This window comes from Zonotrichia albicollis, chromosome 2 (genome assembly GCF_047830755.1).
Source record: "Zonotrichia albicollis isolate bZonAlb1 chromosome 2, bZonAlb1.hap1, whole genome shotgun sequence".
Lineage (NCBI taxonomy): Eukaryota > Metazoa > Chordata > Aves > Passeriformes > Passerellidae > Zonotrichia > Zonotrichia albicollis.
In genome coordinates this window covers 55,928,657-55,953,298 of record NC_133820.1, presented here as the reverse complement: position 1 = coordinate 55,953,298, position 24,642 = coordinate 55,928,657, and the positions used below count along the sequence as shown (strand labels likewise).

At 40.0% G+C, this 24,642-nt stretch overlaps 2 protein-coding genes across 4 annotated transcripts in view; one reads left to right on the top strand and one right to left on the bottom strand.

The window, feature by feature from the left end:
- The window catches only part of ATM (ATM serine/threonine kinase), a 57,509-nt gene extending 56,061 nt beyond the window's left edge, over positions 1-1,448 (bottom strand). For both annotated transcript variants that reach the window (XM_074535180.1, XM_074535182.1), the window contains exon 1: positions 1,328-1,448. The gene's annotated coding sequence lies outside the window, so the exon portion shown is untranslated. The remainder of the gene's footprint in view (positions 1-1,327) is intronic.
- On the top strand, positions 1,436-24,410 carry NPAT (nuclear protein, coactivator of histone transcription). Of its 2 annotated transcripts, none has more exons than XM_074535184.1 (18): positions 1,436-1,604; positions 4,646-4,764; positions 6,391-6,451; positions 7,900-7,972; positions 8,460-8,503; positions 9,234-9,467; positions 9,978-10,059; positions 11,080-11,212; positions 11,715-11,806; positions 11,890-11,977; positions 13,665-13,761; positions 14,197-14,328; positions 15,095-16,789; positions 17,969-18,084; positions 18,178-18,286; positions 19,340-19,397; positions 21,391-22,552; positions 23,257-24,410. In XM_074535184.1, the coding sequence occupies exons 1-18, from the start codon at positions 1,568-1,570 to the stop codon at positions 23,332-23,334; spliced, it is 4,410 nt and encodes a 1,469-aa protein (XP_074391285.1). In that variant the 5' UTR covers positions 1,436-1,567; the 3' UTR covers positions 23,335-24,410. The 2 variants fall into 2 exon arrangements, with proteins under 2 accessions (XP_074391285.1, XP_074391284.1); XM_074535183.1 differs by having other exon boundaries at positions 9,975-10,059.
- Positions 24,411-24,642: the final 232 nt, after the last annotated feature.

Below are 24,642 nucleotides of genomic sequence, written 5' to 3'. Positions count from 1 at the left end.
GAAAATGCTCTCACATTGTACATTTTCATAGGTATGCACCATCTATTGACAAATCCCCAGGGACTCAACATGTCAAAGAATTTTAAAGTATCAGTCGCATGAAAAAACATCTTTTTCCTTCTGTGATCACTTAAAATTACACCTCTTCTTTGACAGAGGTTGGAATTAGCTAGACCTTGCAGTACATAAAATTATGATGCTGCAGATCACAACCATGTCACTCTATTTAACTGCCATGCTTCTACTTTTACACCCTTAAAGCAGACCCAAGAGAAACACTTTTTTGAAAAGACAGATCACACAAGCTGGAAGTAACTCCAAACACATGCTGCTGCTGTAATAAGCAAGGGAGTGCTTACATGAGAATATAAAAATAGCTATTTAATTAAGTAAAACTTTAAATATCTACTGTCTTAGACTGCATTTATTTCCTTTATTTCCAATTTCATTACTTCCTATTTCCTTGGCTTCAATCAATATCAGGCTGGGGCTAAGTACAGAGATTTGGTGACTGATAGATGTGTATGAAAAATAATACATTTTAAGTGTGAAGGCTGCCTGTAGTGTACAACTGCACTTATTTAAATTAAGTGCTCCTTTACTAACTCCAAGAACCATGGAATATCCTGAGTTGGAAGGGACACACAAAGACCCCCGAAGTCCAATTCCTGGCCCTGTGCAGGACACAAGAATCACATCATATGCCTGGAAGTGTTTCCAAACAGCTCTTGCATTCCGCAAAGTTGGCGCTGTGAGCTCTTCCCTGGGAGCATGTGCCAATGCTCAACTACTCTCTGTCCCTCTGGTGGTTGGGCACTGGAACAAAAAATAACCCAACCCAGCAGAGCTGATGCTTTGGACGGAAACGAAACAGAAAGAAACTTTCTGAACACCAGTGGCTTCTGATGCGCTTGGTCGAAAACTGTAGCAACAGGGGTAGGGCCTGGGCACTCAAGAAGGCAGGCCCCTCGACCTACTGGCATTTCAACAGCCATAATAAAAGCAGTGAAAAATTCCCAAGAATGAATCCGCTACTTCTCTTCCTGGCTACACAGTTTTCTAACTACCACATGGCGGCCACCTTCACGCGCTACATGACCGACCCAGGGCAATGCAGGCGCACCGAATACCGTGAAGGGCGGCGAGAGGAGCCGGCTGAGGCGCTGCGAGGTGCCCCGGCCCAGGCACACCCGCAGCGCCGAGCGGCGGCTCCGGTCCCCGGCAACCCCGGGCCGCCGCCCCCCGCGCCGGCGCCCGGGGCCCGCGAGCCGCCCCTCAGCACCCGCAGCCGGGGCCGCGGCCGCCCCGCCCGGGCCCGGCCCCTCACCTCGGCCGGGGCGCACGCAGCCCCGCTCCCGGCGGCGCGGCGCGGAGCCGAGCGGGGCTCACGTGTGGAAGCAGCGGCTGCGGGCGGACCTGGAAGCGGATGAGCGGCCGCGGCGGGTTCCGGCGGAAGGGGCCGGGCGCGGCGCTGGCTGGCGGAGTTTCCGCGCCTTCGCCTGGGTGGCGGGGCGGCCGGCTGCGCTCGGGGAGCTGCGCCCGCCCGTGCCCCGCTCCGCCTCGGGCCATGCTGCTGCCGTCCGACGTGGCCCGGCTGGTGCTGGGTGAGTGAGCCGGCAGGGACGGAGGGATGCACGGGTGGGGCGCGGACCACCGGCCGCGCCGGGAGGGCTCTGCCGGGCATTGTCAGCCGCCCGAGGCGCGGCGGGACGCAGCCGGCTTCGCCCTTGGTCCTCGGCAGCGCCTCTTGGTCCCTCGAGGCTGGGATTGTCACTGCCGGAGTTCGTACCGGGAGGTCCCTGGGCTGGCCCCGCCGCTCTCCTGCCCGGCCTCTGCCGGGGAGCGAGCGCAGCTGGCTCCTGAGGGATTCGGGTGCTGAGGGACCAGGCCGCTCCCCGGCCGTGCCTTGGGCTCGGCTTCTGCACGGCTCCGAGGAAACGTGGTGGTCCCCGGTGCCCACCTGCGCACTGGGAGCTGCTGAGCGGGGCTTGAACAGTTCCTGGTTACGGGAGGAGTCCGAGGGTGACCTGAAATCCCAGGGAAGGCTGCGTTAAGGGTCAGATGGTTTTTCTTTCCGACTGTGTTTTGCTCACCTTTGAGGGTGAGCTAAAAGTTCAGGCGTGATCAGAGTGTGTGGAAAGCACAGCATAAGTGTGTTCAGGACACTGGCAGCAGACAGTGATTTTTTAAAATTACTTAATGCTTTGGATTATATGGGTCCTGTCGAAGGTGAGAGCAAATCGATGGTAAGCAAAATATGACCCACATATTTCAGTCCCACACATAGTAAGAACCTATTGGCACAGGTTGCCAAGATTTGCTGGCAGCTTGCCCTGTGAGATTCAGTTTTCAGTTGTTCACAGTTTTTTAAAATCCAAAGCCATTAATCTCTTCTTCAGTGTTCCCCCAGCACAATTTCTTTTTAAATACTACCTGAAATGCTACTTGCTATTGTCTTGAGAAAATAGCCTAGTAAGAGATGCAGTTTTTTTATTACTGTGAAGTTACACGATTTTTAGAAGCTCTATGGACTGTAAAAGAACATTTGAATTCATACAAGTGAGTTCTCTCATTGCAGTCTTCCAAACAAGATTGGTGAAATTACAAGTTTCCAGGTAGAATATTTTTCTTATGTGCTTACCAGAGACTTGAAGATGCAGTACACAGTCTTGGCATCATGTACACTGGGAGTGATCCATCCTATCTCGTGTCTGTTGTGGCGTGGGGCGTGCATCATGTCTGGGAAACCTCTGAGCAACCTAAGGGTGTAGAGCAGGATATTCCTTGTAACCATTTCTGTTCTCTGATAGAGATTCCTCTTCTGTGAGGCATCTCTGAATTTCAGTGGGTAAACAGATTTCCCAGTGCAGCTTTTCCATCTTGCTCCCTCAAGCTCCCCCGAAAATCTTTCTGGTGCTATGAAGGTTGATGAATATTTTTTAAAGAAACAAAACTAAAATGATAAGCTGAGCTCACACAGAGGAAAATGCATAAGAACATTTATCTTCTCCTATTTGATAGAGTGAATGTGTCCTATGGGTTAGACATTTCTTAAGGTAGAACAAAATATTGAAGAATTTCCATATATTCAAAAGATAAATTACTTTTTCTGCCTTTTATTTGATTTTGGCAACCTTAGGGATCACATACTCCTATGTGGTTATACAGTGTGTGCACAAGCACTTTGGGCCAGCTGCACAGGCATTTTCAGCCTTTGGAATGCTTTATTACCAGGAAATTGGTGTGTGTAAAACGTGCCCGTATTCAGTCATCCCTTGTGATACTGTAGTAGCAGTTGAAGAAAGAAAAATTGTAGCTTTTTGTGTTGGTGAGGTGAGTTTGATTGTTAGAGCAGCCATAGCAGCACAGATCAGCGCTCCACCGAGCCTCTTACCCCATCTACCCTGGACAACAGGGAGATATCATCTTGTTTATGAGAAATACACATTCAGCCCCTTGTGGCTCTAGATTTTTCTAGAAAAATGTAATTGAGAGATTAAATAAGATATTCCTTATCCATTCCACTAATGTTTTCTGTCACATAGGCCTGCTCATACATTGTGATTAAATTCACAGTGGTTATTCCCAGGCTGTGTTTAACTTTCAAGTTTGCCTACTTGTTGAAGACTTGAACAAGGTTTGCATGTTGGAAATACTGTTTGTTTTCTTCAGCTGTATTCAGATCTGCTGAAAGATACTTGTTTTCTTTTAAACTTAAAGGGTGCATTTTTCTTCATGAACTGAGGTAGACCATTTTGGGGCTCCATTGAAATAGATAATGTATATGTCCTGCATTGTTTAACTAGGCACATGTTTTATCTTACCCTTAAAACATTCCATGCTAAGCTCTGCTAAGAGCAAGAAAGAAGAAACCTTTTCTTTGTGGGTTTTTGTTCTAAAATCCTTCATTAGGATTGGTCCATTTCTATCTTTTAGTGTTTAAGGCGTTTGAAGATTAAAGCGAGGTATATTGATTAAAGCAGAATATATTTGATGAGGAACGGAATTTTGGAAAACTTTGTCAGTACATTTCCTGATAATTACTGAGCCTTAGGGTGTAGAGAGCACAATTTCCATCTAGTACATCTATCCTAAATGAAAATTACTGTAAGTGAGGAGGGAAAAAACCTTTTTCTGTTACTAGTTTTTGTAAAATGCCAATATTTTTAATAAATCTTATCCATTGTTGCAGCAGCTGTGCAGGTTTTACCTCTTTTCAAACAGTACAACGTATGGAGAATTACTCTTACATAGCAATGCATTTTATTAATAAAATATTGTAGATTTCTGGTGGAGTATCAAGTAGGGTGGTTCAGCCCATATGAGGGTTTTTGTCAGCCTTCTGAGCCAAGAAGGCTTTTATTTTCTTGTGTGTACTAAAGATAGACCAAAATTTGTTCATATTGCCTCACTTTCAGTCTTGAATACTTTGTAAATACAGTGTAATTCCAATCTCTATTTTTTGCTCTTCTGGGTTTAATTGTTAAATATCTGATAGGAACTTATATATTTTCAAAATAACATAACTTTTCTTTTCTTACATAAAATTTTTTATCTGATTATTCTAACACTGTATCCAGCTTTGATGCCTATTTAGCAGAAGTAATGAATGAAATGGCAAAATTTTCTATCTGATTTGTTGCAGGCTATTTGCAACAGGAAAATCTTCAAGCTACCTGTCATCAGTTTATTCTGGAAAGCTCAGATTTGAAAGAATATGCAGAGCATTGTACAGAAGATGGTTTTATTCCAGCCTGCTTGCTGGTGAGTTTGTATTTGCAAAGCAGAAAGTTACATTGTCTTACATCCATGGAAAACAATATTGGGGATTTCTCACTGTAACAGTTAATTCTCAAATGTTGCTTAAACTGATATTTGATTTGTTTAGTGTTTTCCATCCTATGATATTAGCAGTTATTTGGTTTCTAGTATTTAAGCTTACTAAGAAACATTTAAGTGTGAAATATGCAAATTGAATTTGCAAATTGGTTTCAGCATATTATGCTTAGTCTGCATTACAGCTTTGAGGTTGATTTATGGAAGGGTGTTCTTACAAGGGTTTTATTGATTTTAGGGCTGCTTTTGTAATTTACTGAAGATCACTTTCCTATTCTAGACATGGCAGCCAATATTGTTCCATTTGAGGTACATTGTAAATATTTAGGTAAGGCACCTGAGATTTGTCTGAGTCTGCCAAACTTTATTGACAAAAACTGCATTCAGCCTCCTCTCTGTTCAGTATCATATCCATTGTTCTGAGTGAAAGGCAGAATTTTGGGTGTGCATAAATTGTGTGCAGCCACATCTGTATGTATATATATGTGTGTAGAGCTAGAGCATAATTAGATAGTTTGCATTTTAAACAAATATACAAAATGGAATTTTTACTATACTGTGCAAATTACGGGTTTAGGTATTGTTGTGTATCAAACTTTTAGTGTTTATCTGTGTGTTCTGTTCATGTTTGCTGTTTCATTCTGCTAGTATGTAAGCTAATTTCATGGTCTGGGACTTTGTCCACAGTATTCAAAATTTGTGGAAGTTTTTTCTGGGATCCAAGGTGCACTTTCTTGATGCACCTTTTCAAAACCAACTATTGAGTTTATTTCATTTACAAGTGTTCAGTCATTTGTACTTTGGTGTTAGGGAGTTGAGAACCAAGCTGTGGCCATCAAAAATTAGAAAACCTAAATAGAGATAGGTTATCCAGATTAATAAAGCTTTTTTATAATCATCCTTTTCACAGAAGAAATGTTTTTTCTATTATTCATATAAAAGTAATATCATAGTATGTAAGACAGAATTCTTACTGCAGCTCAAATACTTGCAATAAAGGGCTCTATTTGTCATGTCTTGTAGAGTTCCCACTAGTAAACAAGAGAGGAAGGTACAGACAGGATAGTGGTAACTTTAAAATTTTAATTATCTTTGTGTAACCTAAAATTACAGGACAAGTAAACATGACAAGAAGGTTAATTCTGTGTGACTGTTAAAAATTTTGCTTCAGACAGAGGTTCCTTCACATTTGCATCTTAGTGCATGTTCTTTTCCAGCATGATACGTACTCATTAGCTACTGCTTATCAGTAAGAGACTAATGAGCATCATGCTGTTCATCATCTGCTTTTCATGGGTTTATTCCATAATAAAAAAGGTGAGTGAAGGTCAGACAGCTCTAACTACCAGTGTTATGCCTTGAGATGGAGTACTTCACATTTTGGGTACGTAAGAGGATTTTAATCCATTGATGGCTCTCTCCCAAGTACAGTCTCTGGTACTGATGGTCAGCATGGGGTAGAGTGCTTAAGAACTCATTAAATAACATGTGCTACAGTAGATGAAGCAGAAGTTTTTAGTGAAAATTCTAAGGTCAGTTGTTTTCTTTTTCCAGTCTCTGTGTGGAAAAAACTTGACAACTATTCTTAATGAATACGTAGCCATGAAAACAAAAGGTAAGCCTTCAGAATGAGATGGTGTTTTATTTTTATTTTTATTTATCTCATGTGACCTCCTTGAGGAAGAGGTGTATGGTGTTAGAGTAACCCCCCATTTAGGCTACAATTTGAAGGTTACCAAATTACACAGCCAACAGCCATGACATCTAGTGAGCAAAAGTAATTGATTCTGTTAGTTTGCATATGCCAGCATATATTTTCACTTCAAATGTGAGCATTTTTATATCTCAAAAGCATAGAGATAAAATAAAATGTGAAAAATGTATACCTTTATGCTTGTGAAATTATACTGCTTATTGTTTATACTATCAACGGTAGGGGAAGGTGCTTATCTCTCTTGTGACCAACAACAGAATGAGAGAAAAATGAAATGCTGTGTCAGGGAAGTTCAGATTGGATCTTAGGAAAGGATTCTTCACTGAGAGAGTGGTCAGTCCCTGGAACAGGTTACCCAGGGAAGTGCTCATGGCGCTGAGCCCTGTCAGGGTTCAAGGAGAATCTGGACAATGCTTTCAGTCACATGGCTTACAGTTAGGTAGCCCAGTGGGGAGGAGGGAGTTGGGCTCCATCATCCTTGTGGATCCCTTCTAACCTAAGGTATTCTATGATTCCATGAAATAATCAGGAGGAGTCCTATTGTATGACATATATCGTATCTTGTTTTTAAGACTGACTAAAATAGTTTCAGAACTACTTAATATTTTGTATGAGTACTGTAGGCAGAGCTAAAGCATTTGCTGGTTTTTAAATTAGTTATCAAGCCTATGAATGTTTCCAAATCTTGCAGGTTTTTGATATCTGTTGTATTATCATATTTTAACGGTGCTTGGTATTAAAAATTATACATGGAACATTTCTGAACATTTTTTTCCTTTCACACTATCTTTGACAGGAATGGTAACTAAAACACAGATGTACTTCCTTCAAAATGCTTTGTACTTGGCATCTTGAAAAATTTAGTAAATTGAACTGTTTACTTATCTTTTCCATCACACTTCTAATGTTCTGTGCTTCAGAAAGACCAAATGTTTTTACCTGTTTGGGTCATATCATAAAATGAACTATTACTTTTAAAGGCCTGTCTGCCAGGTTATGATATTCAGAGGCACAAAAGTGACTTGGGAATATGAATGCCATTTCCAGAAGTGAGTTGGAGGGGTTAGCATGTGTTTGCTGAGGAGTCAATACCATGTGCAAATTCCACCAAGAATTAGAGTCATTAATTCAGTTTCATCAAGGCTTCTAAACCAGAACTGTATCCATATCAATCTGAATTCTTTAAATTAGGAGTTAGGACTCTCTAACTAATAGAATATTAAGAAGACAGCTAGGCATCTAAAGTTAGATGATGTCTGAAACACTCCATAAAAATTATTTTGTGATTTTACTTTTCTCTCAGCATATATTGGTTTTGGGCATCAGTTTGTTTTTGTGGTTTATTTCAGAAACAACAAATGAGGTTCCAGCAATGATGTCATCTCTGTGGAAAAAATTAGACTATACACTTTCTCAGATCAGGTAATGTAGTGTTGAAATCAAGCAAGTAATATTTCATTCTGAGAGTGAGTCCCTGTGTTGACCAACTCCCCTTATCATTGTATGAGAGTGGTTTAACTCTCTGTTTCCTTGAGAGACAGTGAAAAAGGATGGGTATGTTAGAGTTATTGGTTGAGCAGACATTTCAAGATTTTAAGGAGGGGCTAGCAAATAAGGAGGGCATTAGTGTAAGCATGTGATCTTCCTGCAGTAAAACAATATACTATGACTCATTTAGAATCTGATATCTTTGTGGTTACTTGAACAAAAATGAAACAGTAAGATTCATTTGAAGGATTTGTGATGATTGTTGGAAAGAATACAAAGAGCAATCAATGGATTTTTCGGAAGGAATTTGTGGTTGGGATCAGAGTGACATTAATCATGAGATAGGTAGTGTCACACCGTGTATGTAGCTGAGTGCTTCCATTATGCTCCATTCATTTCTGTCACTTGCTTTGTTTTTTAGGAGCATGCAGAGTTCAGATTTCAGATTTTCTTCTAACCAGAGGAGTAAGTAACTGAGTCAATTCCATGGGATCAGTAGGTTTTATGTTAAAATTACCTGTTTTGGCAAAAAATAGGGGCCTTCTGCAGCTATCAGTAATGCATGTCTGTTGTCTTCATTTGGGTCTGTGAAATACTGTAATGATCAGGAAAGGAAAATAAGAAAAACTGAGCTTTTTGCAAGGGGCATAAATTCTCTATTATAGCATTTTCTCTGCTAAAAAAAAAAAAAAAAAAAAACAAACTTTTTTGGAAGTTTACACAGTTAAAAGGTTTAAAAACTGCTGTTTCACTCCTGAAACTGCTGACTTAATTTGTGGTTCATAGATGAACTAAAACTGTAGCTGGTCTAATTATAATGTGGTTGGATTTCTATAGAAGGGGAACATAAAAACATATTACAGTCTTGTAGCATTTGTTATATATACAAACATATATCCAACTAAAATACAAAAACACACTTTTGTATCTAAAGGTGTTTCTTTCATTACAAAAGCTGAAAATGTGCTGTCAGCAAAGAAAAAATGGTTTACTTAAAAATAAGTTGTTCTCTGTAGCATTTGTACTGTATAAGAAAAGAGTGTGTGAGATAAAGATAGTGATTGTTCCAGATTTGAGATTCATTGGATTGGGTGGTGTTCCATTGTTTAGATTTTTTTTAAACAGATTTTGTGTGAATATCAGCAATTTTTAAAAATTCCTTTATCGTGTGTTTTCATCTTGTCTTTATTTCCAGTACGTACAAGAAGTGGAATTGTAGAAATGAAAAGGCAGAGAATGCTTCAGCAGTCAGCTCCTGCAAACTCAGGACTGTTGTCAGTAGCCCATCAGTCAGGGCAGCAGAATTCCTCTTCCTCTGTTGTACCTCCTCAAGTAATTCACAGGCCAGCAATAAATCAAAGCATGCCACAGACAAGACTGAGTACACTGTTTGTGAACCAGTCACAAGCTCAAGAAAACAAGATCAACAGTAAGTTGCAAAAAGTTTTAAACCTTATTTTTCTGTGAAAAATCTGTGGCTATCAATGGAAGTTTTCTAAAAATGAGGGATAATCATCTTCCACCAAAAAGTTCCAGAAAATTAATGCTTTGTTCCCCCCCTCTCCAGACTGGTTCAGGTGATTAAAAGAAAATTAGTGCCTGAAAGAGAGATGGCTCTTGCATACTTGCTTGCCAATGAGTTCAGAAATCAGAAGTGCATTAATTTGTGGTTATTCTGTTCTGTGCTTTCATCCTCACCTAGATAACTTGTTTAATCAGATAGGGATGATCCACATTAAGTGGATGTCTATTTCAGGATATGTTTAAAAGGACTGGTCCTCATTTCCATGATAATAGCAAATTCTTTTGTATGACTTCCAGGAATTGATTAGAGCATAGTAAGCAACATGTAGATCTTGTAGTGCTTTAGCAGTGTCACTGGAGAAGGTGTTGGCATCATGACTTCTATTTTTGTTTGTTTTTTCCCTCTATAAAGCAGGAGGTCTCATACACATTCAGGTTCCAACATCACAAGAACGAAAGCTTCATTCAAACTTGCTTTCTCCAGGAAGGCGAAAAAGGTAAACAGGGATGTCTCTTTGGCTTTGGGTGGTTTTTTTGTTAAATTGTTTAGAAATTAGACAGTGTTCTAACCTTTAGTGTAAGTTTTCTTTAGTGGTGGAGTGTTTCAAATGTGAGATCTGCTGAGGGGGGCCAGTGTTTATTGTTTCACAGTGGAAAGGGAAGTCAAGGAGCTTAACAGCAGGCTGATAGGAGGCTTCTGTGGGTACACTCTGTCTTTACTCCACTACTAGGCTTAGGCAAATAATCTTGGAGCTGAGACTTGGTGTTCCTTCCAAAATGTCCTTTTCAATTATGAAAATTCTTAATATTGATAAAAATGTGCATTTAACTTCGTAAAACTATTGAGTTGAGTAAATTTCTTCAGAAAAATATTAATATTTGCACTAGAAGTTGTGTGAAAAACTTGATACTAGTTTTGTGTTTTTTATTCTCTGATTCAGATGTCCATTTTCCCCCAAGTCTTTCCTAATCTGTCTTGATTTTTTTAAATGTAATTTTAGTGCCCCTGCCGATAGATGTTTTCAGAAGAGCCTACACTGTCTCCTGTAAAAACATTACTTTTCCTATTTATCAACTAAATTCTTACAGAACTTAAGATTTGTTTTCTTCTTTGAAAATAAGTGCTCCTTGAGAAGTCTTTGTTTTCAGTGGTAATGCCCAAATCTGATTGTGAGTTGCAGTTAATTAGGATCCATTAATTGGTACCACCAATTAGAGTAACATGTAGTGGAGGGGCAGTAAATGCTGAATAGTGGGCATGGAATTCAGTTTGCCATTGAGCTGTTTACCTACAATCTCTAAATTTATAACTTCTCTAAAGGCAGACACAATAGATGCATAAGAGATAGTAAAACAGGTACCAGCTTGTACTGCATTTTCAACATGTAGTTAATTTTCTAGTGATTAAGATCTTTTGTTTGCTACAGAGAAAGAGAAGCACTTGATTTACTCACCATTAGATCTACTGTTTGCAATTTTCTCATAAACTGTGTCATAAATTTCCTGGAATGTTTCAGTGAATCTCAGAAGAGGAAAAATATTGCAACATCTGGACCTCTTTCAGCAGCTAGAAGTTCTCAAGATTCTGAAGAAGCAGTAGTAGAAAAAGAAAGTGAGCCCCTAGAAGAATTAATTGATGGTAACTTCCCAGTGAGTATATGCCTACAGAAGGTATTTACATTTAGAAACAAAGTCAAACTCAAGAGAACTAATCTTTAACATGCTGTTCTTCCTGGTTTTTACAGAAATTACCTTTAAAAGATAAATGTATTGGTTTATATTTGAACTAGCTCTTGTGTGTACTAAATTCATAAAGTTGACATGGCAATATAGAGTTTTGTTTTTCTTAGTTTATTTGCTTTGCTAAGATACCTGTAAGCTGTCAGAATACAGTAATTCTTCAGAGAATGGAAACCAGAAGGCACATTAAGCCTGGCTGTCCTTTGGGGGAGGAGAAGCACAGGAATGTTTTGGGTTGATTTTTGTGGCAATGTAATGCAGTCACAGATGACTGTTATAAAAGTCTTCTCTCTTTGAATTGATTTTTAAATTATTTTTTACTGGTTAGTCAGAAAATTTCTTGTGATGTTTTTTGCTCCTTTTCTTGTGATGTTAAAAATAAAAACCTGACCACTTCAAAACTATTTTCCAGCAACTGGTTATTGAAAATGCCAGAGAAAAGATCCTGAGCAGCAAATCCCTTCAGGAGAAGCTCGCTGAAAACATTAACAAAATCCTGGGGAGGTAATAAAAGGAGCCTCTAAACTTAATATGTATTCTTATTTAAATTAATTTTGACTTTTGAACTAACAATGTACATGTTGCAGTGATGGCAGTGTTGCTCAGGCCCCTAAACAGACAGACAGTGGTCCCACAGAACAGGAGACTTCAATTGATGAAATCCTTGGACTTCAGGTAGGTGTAGATTGCCTTGATCACATTGGTTTTAGGCCCAGGCATGTGAGAATGATGGATCTATGCTGAACCTCTGACATCTGAGGGTATTCTCTCCTCTTCCTATCCTTCCTTTTCTTGTTTCTGTTTGCAGCACAGCTGAGCCTCCCTGATGCTCCCCTCTGTGCAGGGCAGCTCCCCTTGCAGAGGTGTGAACTCCAACCTTGTGTGGTGCAGGGCAGGTTCAGGGAGCTGAGCTGGCAGCACACTGCTGTGTGCCAGTTCAGCATTCTGAATTCATTCCCATGCCTGCCCAAGGCAGCATGAGCATGCAGCAGGGTTGGAGCCAAGAGAGTGGGATTGATTCTGTCAGTAATTAGCTGGTAACCCTACACTCAGACTGGATTTGAGAACTCCTGCCTCTCACTCAATCTTTCATATCAGTAATTGGCTACCAGCTTCTGACTGGGGGTCTATAATCAATAGCCTTAGAGAAGAAAAAAAAATTTAAAATACCTTGCTGTCTCCAAATACATTTAATCTGATCTGATTTTGTGATTTGCTCCAAGATAAGCATGGATCATTTAGTATAGCAAGAGAAATTAATTTTTGAGCCTAAATAACGATACTTTTTCTTCAAATTTTTTATTTTCTTGCTTTTGGAGGAAATGTCTGTTCTGCTTCTACAAACTAAATTATAGTGTTCTCCCTTCATTTTTCTGTAAGTCTCAAGCTGGCAATCATAGAATTAAAAAAGACTTTTAATGAGGGAAATTTCACGAGAAATTTTTGCCTTCATGAGAAAGACAGGAGAGTAGAGGCAGTTCCCTGTTTATGAAGTAGAGGTGTCTGGTTTATAAATGCTGTTCTTCTGTTGCTTGGTGATTTTAGGTCAGTTGTCAAAATACAGAGCTACAAAGCTGTATTCCACTCTTCTGAGCAGAAATAAAGCAGCTTCTTGCTTTGGTTGGAGTTGCTGAGACAAAATCAAGGATATAACGTGGAATATCCACCCTTAAAGGTGGATATATGTATCAAAGGTTGGAGAGTGCTTAGAGGGTCTCCAGAAAGGCAGGAGAACTTTGTATTTTATCACTTGAGTATGTACTGGATACTCATTTTCTTCCTGGGCTGCCACAGAAAAAGAATCAGGAACCTTAGAGCACTGTCCCATGTAGCTGTGCTTTCCAAAATGCCTTCCACAAAGAAGAAGTTGGAGCCTGTAAAATAGAACATGTAATTGGCATATGAAATAAAACTTCCATTTACTTACTGTTGGCTTCTAGATATATAATATATTCAAACTTAAGAAATTAGGATTAATTTGGGGATTTTTTTTTAAACCAGTGGTTTGCTTGTACAGGCTCACAGCATCCATACCACATGCATAAGCTTCCAGTGTAGCCTGAGATTTAGTCCTTCTTTTTGGTTAGTGGTGGCCACTATGTGGAGAGTACTCCAGTACACACATGGTGGGGGTGATGTCTGACAGACATATTTGGGTTTTGGAGAACCTCATTTCTTCAGCTTCAATCACTAAGATTTTTGAAATCTGTGGCAGAAATGTTGCCAGCATTATTCTTTTTGTTTCTGTGCTGAGCAGAAGTAATAGAACTAAAAATAACCTGAAAAGAAAACGCTTCTTGTCTATTTTTCTTTTTAAGCTGTGGAAGTAACTAACAGTTCTGTATCTTGTGTCTTTTCTCAGGGTGAAATTCATATGTCAGAAGAGGCTATCCAGGACATTCTGGAGCAGACAGAATCAGATCCAGATTTCCAGGCTCTGTTTGACTGCTTTGATTATGGTAGGCTACATTGTACTCACTTGTGCTGTTACTGTAAAGCACCCTGAATAATGAGCTTTCCCAAGCATTGCTTGACAAAGCAAAGGAATTCAGCAGGCCTCTTGCCAGAGCAATGACATTGGTATGCCTTAATACAGAATCAGATTCTTAGATACATTTATACACAGCTATAAAGTTGTGTGTAAGTGCAGCATTTTTCTGTGGCTGATATTCTGGGTTTGTGCTGGCTCAGTGATTATTTTCTTGCTGTTTTTTTAGACACTCCAGCTCTGAAGGATGATAGTTTATACTTGTTTGCTGTTGTAAAATTTTCAGGGGTATCCTCACATGAACCATAAGGAGATCTTTACACTCTGGTTCATTTAAAAGGTAGTGATGACACACATGTAGAAAATTACATATTTAACCATTTTTCATGCTTTATTTTGAAAATAGGAAAGAGCAAGGTAAACAAGAACTTACCTGGTGGTATTTCTGGTCGGAATGGAGTGGAGAACGAAATCCTGGTGGCTGAGGATAGCCTGGAAACATTTGGAAGTTCTTTAGGAACAGAAGACACTAACAGATGTATGGTTTTGTTTTGGGTTTTATTTCCCCTCTAAGATTTCTCTGTTAACTTTTCATTACGAAAATATTTTCAGACAATTTGTACATTTCAGAATTTTATTTTTTCACTGGTAATATCCACGTGGACTTCTACATTGTGTGAACATACAGATACACCTGGCCTGTTACAAAGTTTCAATCTATTAAATTTAACAGTAATCCCATCAGTGTACCTTAAAATTGTACTTGATAAGCTCCTTAGTGCAAGCAGGATGTCAATAAATGGATACTTTGCAGTGTCCATTGGGGAACACATAAAGAGAATATTTTACATCTAACCATATTAATCTTTTATCTCTATTCTGTAATGTATCTTAATTAATACACAAAAAGAGTCTTACTCTGGACAAAGGGGATGTTACTTTGTGTCCACCATTCTTAACAATAGTTCATGAGTAGCAGGTATTTAGTGAAAGTATATGAGCAGTAGAGCCACGAGGTTTTTATCATGAGATGGTTTTTGTGCTTCTGGATATCTGATGTAGTGACCTGAGATATTTACATGTGTGTACTTACTACTAATGTGCAAACTGATTTTCCAGATTATCTAGTTTATGTATGTTTTTTATATATATTCCAGTCAACTTGAATGTAAGGATGAGTAACATTATTCCCACTTAGTTTCATAGGAAATAGTTTTCCATTGAACTAATAGTTATTTCTAAAATGCTCTAAAAGGATCATCTGCTCTAAAAATTATGGAACTGGTTTATTCTGTCTTTTGCAGGTGATAATTCTAGAGAACCACTATCCTGTAAAGGCTTTCAGTTAGGAGAAGCATCATGTGCCTTGAAGACCAACATTAATGATGATGATATGGCTAAGAAAAGTCCAGCCAGTGAACAGCTGCATGGAAACTGTAGACCAAGGAAGCAGACTGAAGAACTTACAGCCATTACCCCTGAACATATCAGAGAGCATGAAATTGCTTTTGACTCGGTGTCTGATTTGACTGAGCCTAACAAGAGACCAAGTTCCGACAGCAAATGTAACGAACAGTGTGCAGACACTTACATTACAAAAGAGTCATCTACATTAGTATCTGAAAGTGAGAGTGCTATGGAAATTGAAAAAGGCCCACCAAGTGATAGTTCTCAAAGTAGTCCTAATTTAGAATACGTTCATTCTGGTACTCCACAGATTCCTTTGATTTCAGTGGCAGAGGATACTATAGCTGGTGAAAACAAAACTGATTCAGGAAGTAAATGTCCATTATCACCAGATACATCACTGTCTGAAAAAAGACTTCCTGGAAGCCCTTCTGATGGGGGCCCTGGCCACAGTGCACTGCTGAGAAAAAACAACTCCTCCATTTCTAGCCCACTGGCAGATGCAGGAAAAGACCAGACTGTAACCAGTGATCCAGCTGCCTTGCCTGGTGTTCCAGAGGAGAACTCCAGCCACCCCTCTAACCATCAGGACCAGAGCACACAGGCAGACTGTGCTGCGGGATCTGTGGTGGACATCGCGGATCTTGACAAAACAGAGTTGCAGCTTGAAGTTGTTGATACATCTAACAAAACTTACTCAAGTGATCAGCATACACTTGATAAGCCTTGTAAGAAAGATTTTAACCTCCCTTCAGAACTGCCAAACACAGAGGGAACACAAGGGGAGATGCAAGAACCTTCATCTTCTACAAAAGTAGACACTGATAATTTATATTTCTCGTCTGGTAATAATGCATGTACAGACATTTCTGTAGTATCCACTGAAAACAATCTTACTACCTCTGAAATATGCCACTCTCCTCTCCCTGAAACTGCATCCTCAGCAGAGGAGTCAGGTACTGAGGCCAAAAGTATAAGCAGTGTATCTTCTAGTAGTCAACCAATGGATGTTGATCCTTCTAATATAATGTCCCTCAAGATCATCATCAGTGATGATCCCTTTATTGCATCAGACACAGAGTTAAATAATGCTGTTTCCAGCATCACAGGAGAAAATTTGCCTACTATAATATTGTCATCTCCAGCCAAATCCCCAGCCAAAACCCCAGGCCTGCCCAAATGTCTGACTTCAGAGGACACAGAAAAAAATGTGGATTCAGCTCTGGCAGAGCAGAATCTTCTCATGCTTAGACCTAAGGATCCTGTGGTGAGCTCGGTTAGCACTCAGAGTGAAGACTGCGCTGGCTTTTCAGTTGCAAGTTCAGCTCATCTTTCCAACGAAGGGGGATTTATACAGTTGATGCCAGCCACGAGCACAGCTTTTGGGAATTCCAGCAACCTTTACATAGCCACGTGTATGACTGATCCAGCAGCCTTGGGTGCAGCTGTAACACCATCAAATGTGGTTGTATTGCCTGGCAGTTCTATGCCCCTGGCCTCCCAAGCTCCAGCTGTACAGCAGTTGCGGACTCCTCCCAGATCCAGCAGTACATTTCCAGCAAACCAGACTGTCTCCCCAAACTTCCCACAGGGTAATCTCATCATCAGAAAAGTACTGAAAATGTGGTGTTTGTTATTTTTGTTTTTGTCCAGGAGTTACTTTTTTTTAGTATATTAGTAGCTAGTAGAAATAAAATAAAACTATCTCTATGAGAAGTCATTGATCAGGCTGCTTTGAATAAAAAAAAAGCCTCATATTTCAGAAGCTGAACTGATTATAATTTTAGCAGCATTAGATGTAGTAAACATATTTTGGTTTACATTGGATAGGATTCCATTACTTTGGCTAAATAAAACAGGTTTTTATTTTAATAAGATTCCAGTTATAAGTGCAATGCTCTATGTTATAGGTATCCGTATTTTGTGTAGATAACTGGGTAGATGTATCTAGTCCTTCCCAAGTCTCTTTCTTGGTTTTGTTTCATATTTCAAAACCTAGTCTGCATTAGAAGTATATTTAAGTAAGCATGAAAGTGTAACATTATTTGTTTCCATGATTTAATATCTATACAATCATTTTTATTACTACAGAAATAAACATCTTGAGTGCATTTTGAAATGAAAAAACAGCTATAAACCAGCTGTAATCACCACATTTAGATTTCTTTCAAGAACTATGAACTTTTTTGCAGTTACCTTTGAATTTCTGTGTGTAGTCATTTAATTGAGGACAGAGACCAGTACATGGAAGGTCTTAGGGTTGACAGCCTTTTCTGCCATTTGATTTCTTTATGTAACTCTTACCTTCAATGCTTTTTTCATAGAGAAAGGAACAGTTTCCTTTCACTTTTGAAAATATTCTTCCACTTTTCAGTTAATGTGCCAGGATAGTTTCCATATTTTATAATTCCCATATATCTGGCAGCTGTATATGTTACTTTTGCTGTTACTGTTTATTTAATATTACTTTTACTGTTTTTTATAAATCACTTTAAAGTTTAAATGTTAAGATAAGTTTATCATACTTTATTTTGAGCTACCTCTTACAAAGGAAAACAGACTTTAACTAAAGAATGCCTTATAAACTAAAAATAAAACTGGTGCTTACCCTGTTTTCTAGTAGTGAACTATAGCAAAGGACAGTGAAGTTTTTCTAAAAATCCAGAGCTTTTCTTGCCACAGGTTTTGACCACACATCATTTTAAGAAGCATTTCTTTTCACTGAAGTATTTTTAGTTTCTGTGCAATCCTAACACTTGGGTATTTTTTAGGTTCTGCCATTATAATTGCATCTCCAGTGCAGCCAGTTTTGCAAGGAATGGTGGGAATGATACCTCTCTCCGTGGTAGGACAGAATGGAAATACATTCTCAGCACCTGCCTGCCAGGTAGCACATCACAAGTAAAGATTTTCAGGATTAAAGCTGCAGTGATAAGAAGTGCTTTGGTAAATTGTAATAGGATATTTTGATTCTTCCAAGGTTCTTCACATGCCTGTGGCTAATCCAGTGTGCAATGGAAGTGTCCCAAAGCTTCCCATCCCTCCCAAATCACAGAAGATTCCTGGAGCAAGAAACAGGAGTACTACAGGTGCCTGCCTTGCGTTCTTGAGAGGGGCAGAAGAAAAGCAGAGGGTTCTAAGGACAAGTCAGTTCTAAGTAAAAAAAGTTTTATAAATATCTCTGCTTCTATTCCTGGCAGCTGCTGGGCTGTTGTGAGAGAGGTCTGTACCTGCAGTTAGTGACTCTTGTTCGGTCAGTTTGCAGAGAACTTCCAACATATGACATAATTCCAGTTTTTGTATCAAGCTTATTTCCAAAATGTGATGTTTCAAGGCTCTCAGGCAGTTTTAGAAGTTTACTTTTCTTTATGTTTCTGGTTATTTTTCATCTTGTTGGTTTTAAGTAGTTTACTGCTTCCATTGGAACCAAGCCACATAGTAATGAAGGTATTAGAAGAGTCAGCAGTTCTAAAAATTTATTAATGAAAAATATTTATTAGAAGTGTTGGATATTTATATAAAAAATGCACTCTACTACCTGTTCTCCTTTTGCCCTTTCAGGCATATGCTTCTGTATATTCTTTTCATTGAGACCTTGCTTCTTTAAATTGTTAATTGTAACAAGACTGGAGTTATGTTCCTTTCTCAGTGTTGAAAAGGGGTAAAGAAAAATAATTGAAAATAGAAACATGGAGTTATAAGGAAAACTTTTGCTTTAGCCTATCTGCCTTTTTAAAAAAGAGTAGGCTTGCACATAAAAATGAAAACAGAATGAAATTTCAAATTAAGATAAAATCTAGGATTGTATCGTTGCTTGCATTCTGGTTTGCTGATGGATAGCTGAGAGTTCCCAGAGTTAATTTCCTGCTATCTGGAAATGCCCCCTGTGCATTTTGAAGCTCAGGATAGTTTGTTTGTCTTGCCAGGGCTGTGCGTTATCCAAATGTAGGCAGCAACTTCTTCTTTGTTCTTAGCTGGGGGCCTTTGCTAGTCTACTAATTAGTGAAGTTTGAAGTTACAAAATACTGTGGAGTTTGTTGCTGGGTTTTTCTTTATAGGTTCACTGTCAGGTGAAATGTCATTGCACTAAAAGTGTGAAATTACTTACCTATCATTCATTAACACTTCATCTCTTGTTCCAGGAAAACTGGTACCAAATGTAGCTGAGCCTTTGAGCCATGCAAATCCTCGAACACAGAGGTCAGTAGTGCCGAGTATTGAAACTTGCTTCTTTTTCCTGTTGTGAATTTCTCTATCCAGTATTGGTGAAGAGAGGAGCTTTTTTTAGTAGTGGCATAAGCAGTACCCCCTTTCCTGCTGCCTGTCTGCTAGGAGTATCCATAGAGATGTGTGCTGGGACTGGTGCAGCCTGTGCTAGAATTGTCTTGTTACTGTTCCTGTGTTAATTTTGTACAGCTTTGTCTTCACTGTCTCCTCTCTCAATTGTCAAATAAAAATTGTTTGAGCAGAGTCTAAGCTAGGAGAATTGCCTGTTACATTTACTGGGAGATTTAAATGACTAAACCTTTGTTTCTTCTTTTCACATGAGTGCTACTCATGGTTTTGTAGTGTAGTCTCATTCTCTTTGACCTCCAGTAGAGATCCAGTAGAGTTTATAAGATTGGGTTCTGCATCTGTATTTCAGCTGTATAGATTAGAACTCTGCTTGATCATTTAAAAATGAGAACTGAATGCAAGGTGAGGACAACAGCATGCTAACTTTATGTCGATGAGCATAACTTAATTTCTTGGGGTAGGCACTAGTTTTCTGTTGGGCAAATGAGAGAAGGAAGCAAGGCTGCAGTAGTAACTCTCCTCACCATAAATGCACTTCTGAAAGAAAAGGATGTTGGAATGAGCAAAACTGTGTAGGAGCAGATCAGAAGCTCAATTTAAATATAAGAGGTGAAATGATCTTTTATTGGAAAACTATCACATACTTAAACTACCTATTTAGAGCTCACTTAAAATGTTGGAAAAGTGGAGATAAAACAGGATCATTAAAGTCAGCTTATTAAAAAATCTCAACCATACATCAAGTTAGACCATATACATGCATGCAAAAAGTACTGATTTTTAAAAAAAACACAGAAGTAAGATCTTGGATAATACCACTTCAATAATTCAGCTTTCTGTTATCTTTAATTGATCTCTAGATGTATGTTTTGCATAGCAAAGAGACCAAAATCTTCCCTGCAAAGAGGTGTAATTTCTTATTTCCACTTTCTATCCTCTGTCTCATCTCAAATTTCATGGAAATAAAACAAGTTGCTGCCACTCAGACCTTTTCTGCCATTTCAAAGGTACCAAGTTAGCATCCCAAAAACTTGACTTTTCCTCTTAGAAATCATAGAGGGAGGTGTGCAGGAGATGCAGCATAAGCCAGGCAGAGGGCACAGACAGACCAGTGGCATGAGCTGACAGAGCAGAAGCATTTTTCTTTCCACAGTGCAGTGGTGACTTTTTCACATGACGGGGCAGGTTGTCAGGTGGAGACCACAGCCCAGGCACTTTGGGTGTTGCTGTCCAGATGCCCACCAGAAGCTTTTTGTCCTGCTCAGTGTCCCCCCATGCACAGCAAGTACATAGGGAAGAGTACAAGGCACACATGTGATTACATTGTCCAGTATATTCTGGCAGCCTCTTAGGAATTCCAGCTCCAAGGATCCCAGAGCCATAATTAGTATTCTGGGAGGGGCTGTCCTATCATGAATGCACTCAGTTTCTTTTTGAAGTCAAGTAAACTACCAATATCCTAAGGTAAAAAAGTTCCCAGGTTTAGTTACATGCAGTGTTCAGACCTCCTTGTTGTGTTTTGAACCCAATACCAGTGTTATTTCATGCCCTTAGTTTTTCTACTGGAAGAAAAGCAGCAGAGAGTGTCCTTTTTGTGAGCTTCCTTCAGAGCTCTGTTGCATTTCCCCTCTGTGATCTCTCTTCCCAGGCTGAAGAGCCCCAGCCTACCTAATTGTTCAGTGTGCAGACTCTGTTTGATACCTTTTTGCCAAGAAAGCCTTCTCTGAGCTTTCTGCAGTTGTCATTCCTTACTCTTGGTCTTTATGTGTTGATAAAATACTTGTATTTAGGCTGGAGAGAGCTTTTTAGAGAGATGGGTGGGGACTTCCAGCCAGCTGAAGTTAACTTGCCTAGTAAGAATAAACACATCAGTGAAATGTTTTCATCTCGTTTTCAGGGCTGGAAATTACGACAAGCTTACCAGTGCAGAGGCAGGAAAGAAAGTGGAAGAGAACTTACCTGTTGCCCCAGCAGAGAGCACAAGCTCAAATCCCAGACAGAGTGAGAGTCACAGGAGAGTGCTTTGCTTTGATAATGTCCTACCCACTCCAGGAGGCAGCACCCAAATTCAGCCTCCTAAGAGTTCATCCCAGAAAGAAAGAAACGAAAGCCCTTCATTTGCTGTTGACTCTGTGTGCTCCTCTGCTAAGGCACAGGTACCAAAGAGAGACAAAGACAAAACATTGCCCAGGATTCTGTGTAGGCCAGAGGTTGGCAGCAACAGAGGCGCATCTGCAAAGGAGCCGCAGCCCGAGCGGAAGGCGGCAGCTGCAGGGCTTTCATTAGATCCCTTCCACAAGACGACAGCAAACAAAGAAAATGAGCTACGAAGGGACACTGATGAAAAGCAGAAGAACCAGGACACTGCCAAACTCTCAAACGGCCAACAGAGCGTTGCCTTATGGAATGAGAAGACAGCTGCTTCGGTACAAGAGCTGAACAAAAAGCAGGGGTCGCTCTCAACCGGGGCTGGCAGCTGCAAATCGTCGGTGTCTGTGGCGTTGTCCTCGAAGGAGCCCAAGCGAGAAGCTGCGAAAGCTTCCAGCCAAGGCCTGGGCCTGTCCAGCCCCTTTGGCAAGCAGTGCGTGGAGATGCTGCAGGACATGCAGTGGCAGAGCCCCGCTGCCAAGACCGCCGAGAATGGAGAGCTGCCGGTGCCCCGCACGCCATGCGGAGTCGGGGACAGGCACGCGGAGGACACGACGGACAGCGTGCGCACGCCCACGTGCCGGCGCTTCCCGGAGGAGAGCGGCACGCCGCGCATCATGGTGCCGCCCGCCACGCCCGACCTGCCCGCCTGCAGCCCCGCCAGCGAGACGGGCAGCGAGAACAGCGTCAGCATGGCCGCGCACACCCTCATGATCCTGTCGCGTGCCGCCATCGCCAGGACCAGCGCCGCCACCCCCCTCAAGGACAACACCCAGCAGTTCCGGGCTCTCAGGAGCACCGTCAAGAAAAGGAAACCCGAGGACTTGAATGAGGGCGAGAGAAACTCCCGTGCTGCAAATAGAAAAGAGCTTCAGAGCTCTCCAACACCGTGCAAAAAAAAGAAAATCAAGGCAAGTACAAACATCTACTTCTTCTAATTAAAATTCTAAATATATATAAGGTATCTTCATGTGTACGGTTTGTAATGGAACGGTTCAGAGATGCTAGTGCAAATCCCTGGCATCCTATGTAGATTTTTTTCAGTTTTTCCAACTTTGCCTCTTGAGCATACTCTGAACTAAGCTTGAAGATTGGTTTAGTCTTCAGATACATACAAGTAACTCCTACTGACTCTCTAAATAGGTATCAATAACAATTACATTATTTCTCCTAAAACATGAATGAGTTTCTAAATTCCAAGTTTTTAGGTGGAATGTAGGAATTAAGCCAAAGTCAAAGTAGGCCTCATTAGAATTCAGTCTGCTCTTGCATCCTTGTTTAGTACCATTGGATTTGAGGATTTAAAGGCAAATAGCCAAGGTGTGAGACACAAAAATGTCTTTGCATGTAAATAACCAGAAAGGAGTATAACTTTGTAATTCCCATACCTTTAGCATGCTCCTGAAGCACTGAGACTGGAAAATGCTCTGTTTCATAGAGGGGGGCACATGTGAAGGGCACATGGCAGTGTCTGAGTTCTGGGGCACATTTGTGCAGGAACAGATGGATAGATGGATGGATGGATGGATGGACAGATGGGGAAGAATGCTTGCAGAATCTTCAGTTCCCCTAGATTCGTTGTATTTAACACAGTTGTTACTTTCCTCTCCTACAGAAAAAGAAGCTCCCAAATTCTTTTCCAGCAGGAATGGATGTGGACAAGTTCTTGTTGTCTTTGCATTACGATGAATGAATAAAAAGAAGTTGAAGTGAGGCCATCTGAAGCTCAGTGGAGCAGTGCTGAGGTTTTGCATGGGAGGAGAAGTTAACTCTAAAGGGCAAGTTGCACTTTCAGTGCACTGAAGTTTCACTTTATAGCAAAGTCGTGCTGATTCTGAAGCAGGTTGCAAAGTGTAAATATCATTGAGTTGGTATATGTTTATTTTTGAAAAAGCACTTGCATAATTATAGAGCCATTTAAATTGCAAAACTGTAAATTTGTGTAAATGAAATGTAAGAAAGATTGTACATTTCCTGTTAGACCACGTTGTCTGTGTTCTGCTGCTTTCTCTACTTTCCCCTCTGAAGCACTCAGCCAGTCTGTGAAAAGGTGGTGTTTGTCACTCACCACTCTAAGATGGGGCAGCTACCTTGGCCACTTCTCATTGTTTTGTTGAATCTGAAAGGGACTTGAATATTCAGCTCTGACTGCCTTGTGCTCACACTCTGTCGTTTCATCACTGTCAAGTCCATGTTGTAAGGCTTTGACCAAAAATAACAATAGCTAACCATAAGGCCAGTAAAACCTCAAAAAGCATTTCTCATCTGGTGGAGCTTTTTCCCAGCCAGTCATTCAGAAAAGAACTTTAATTTTTACAGGCCTTCTCTGTTTACAGTATTTGCTGCTGAATGTCATTCAAATGCAAAAGCTGGTTTTAAGCAACATATTTTTTGTGTGGGGTCATGCCTCAGTATGAATACTTCAACTAAAGCAAGAGCTAAACAAGAATTACAGTGTGTTCTAATGCAAAAGTCAATTCCCTCACCTTTCATTTGTACTGCTGAGAAATTATATTATCTAACTCTTAAATTTTTAGCCAGACATGGAAGGATTTGCATCTGATTTTTCTGTTTAACATAGAGGTTGTCATAGCTATTACACAAACTCTCCCAAAGGGGTGCAGGAAGAGCTCAGTCTACATTTTGCTGAATGAGCACACCTTTCTCCAAAACTACAGAATTTTCTTTACTGGTAATTCTTCTTGTTCTCAAATTGTTGACATCTTTAAAAAAAAAAAATTGCAAGTTTTCTTGAAAGAGATCTGTACAGCAACAGGGCAATGTTTCAGATACAATACAAGGATTCCTAAGGAACCAAGATTATGCAGTAGATGTTTATATTAAACCCATCCAGTAACTAAATACTGCATAGCATTTACAGCTTGAATAAATATTTTTGTTTTAATAAAAAGTTGTCTGTCTTGCTTGATGTTTTTAATTCCCCTAAGCAGCTTTGCAGATACTGAATAGAAAAGTCCTGGTTTTCAGTTGTTTTTGAAGA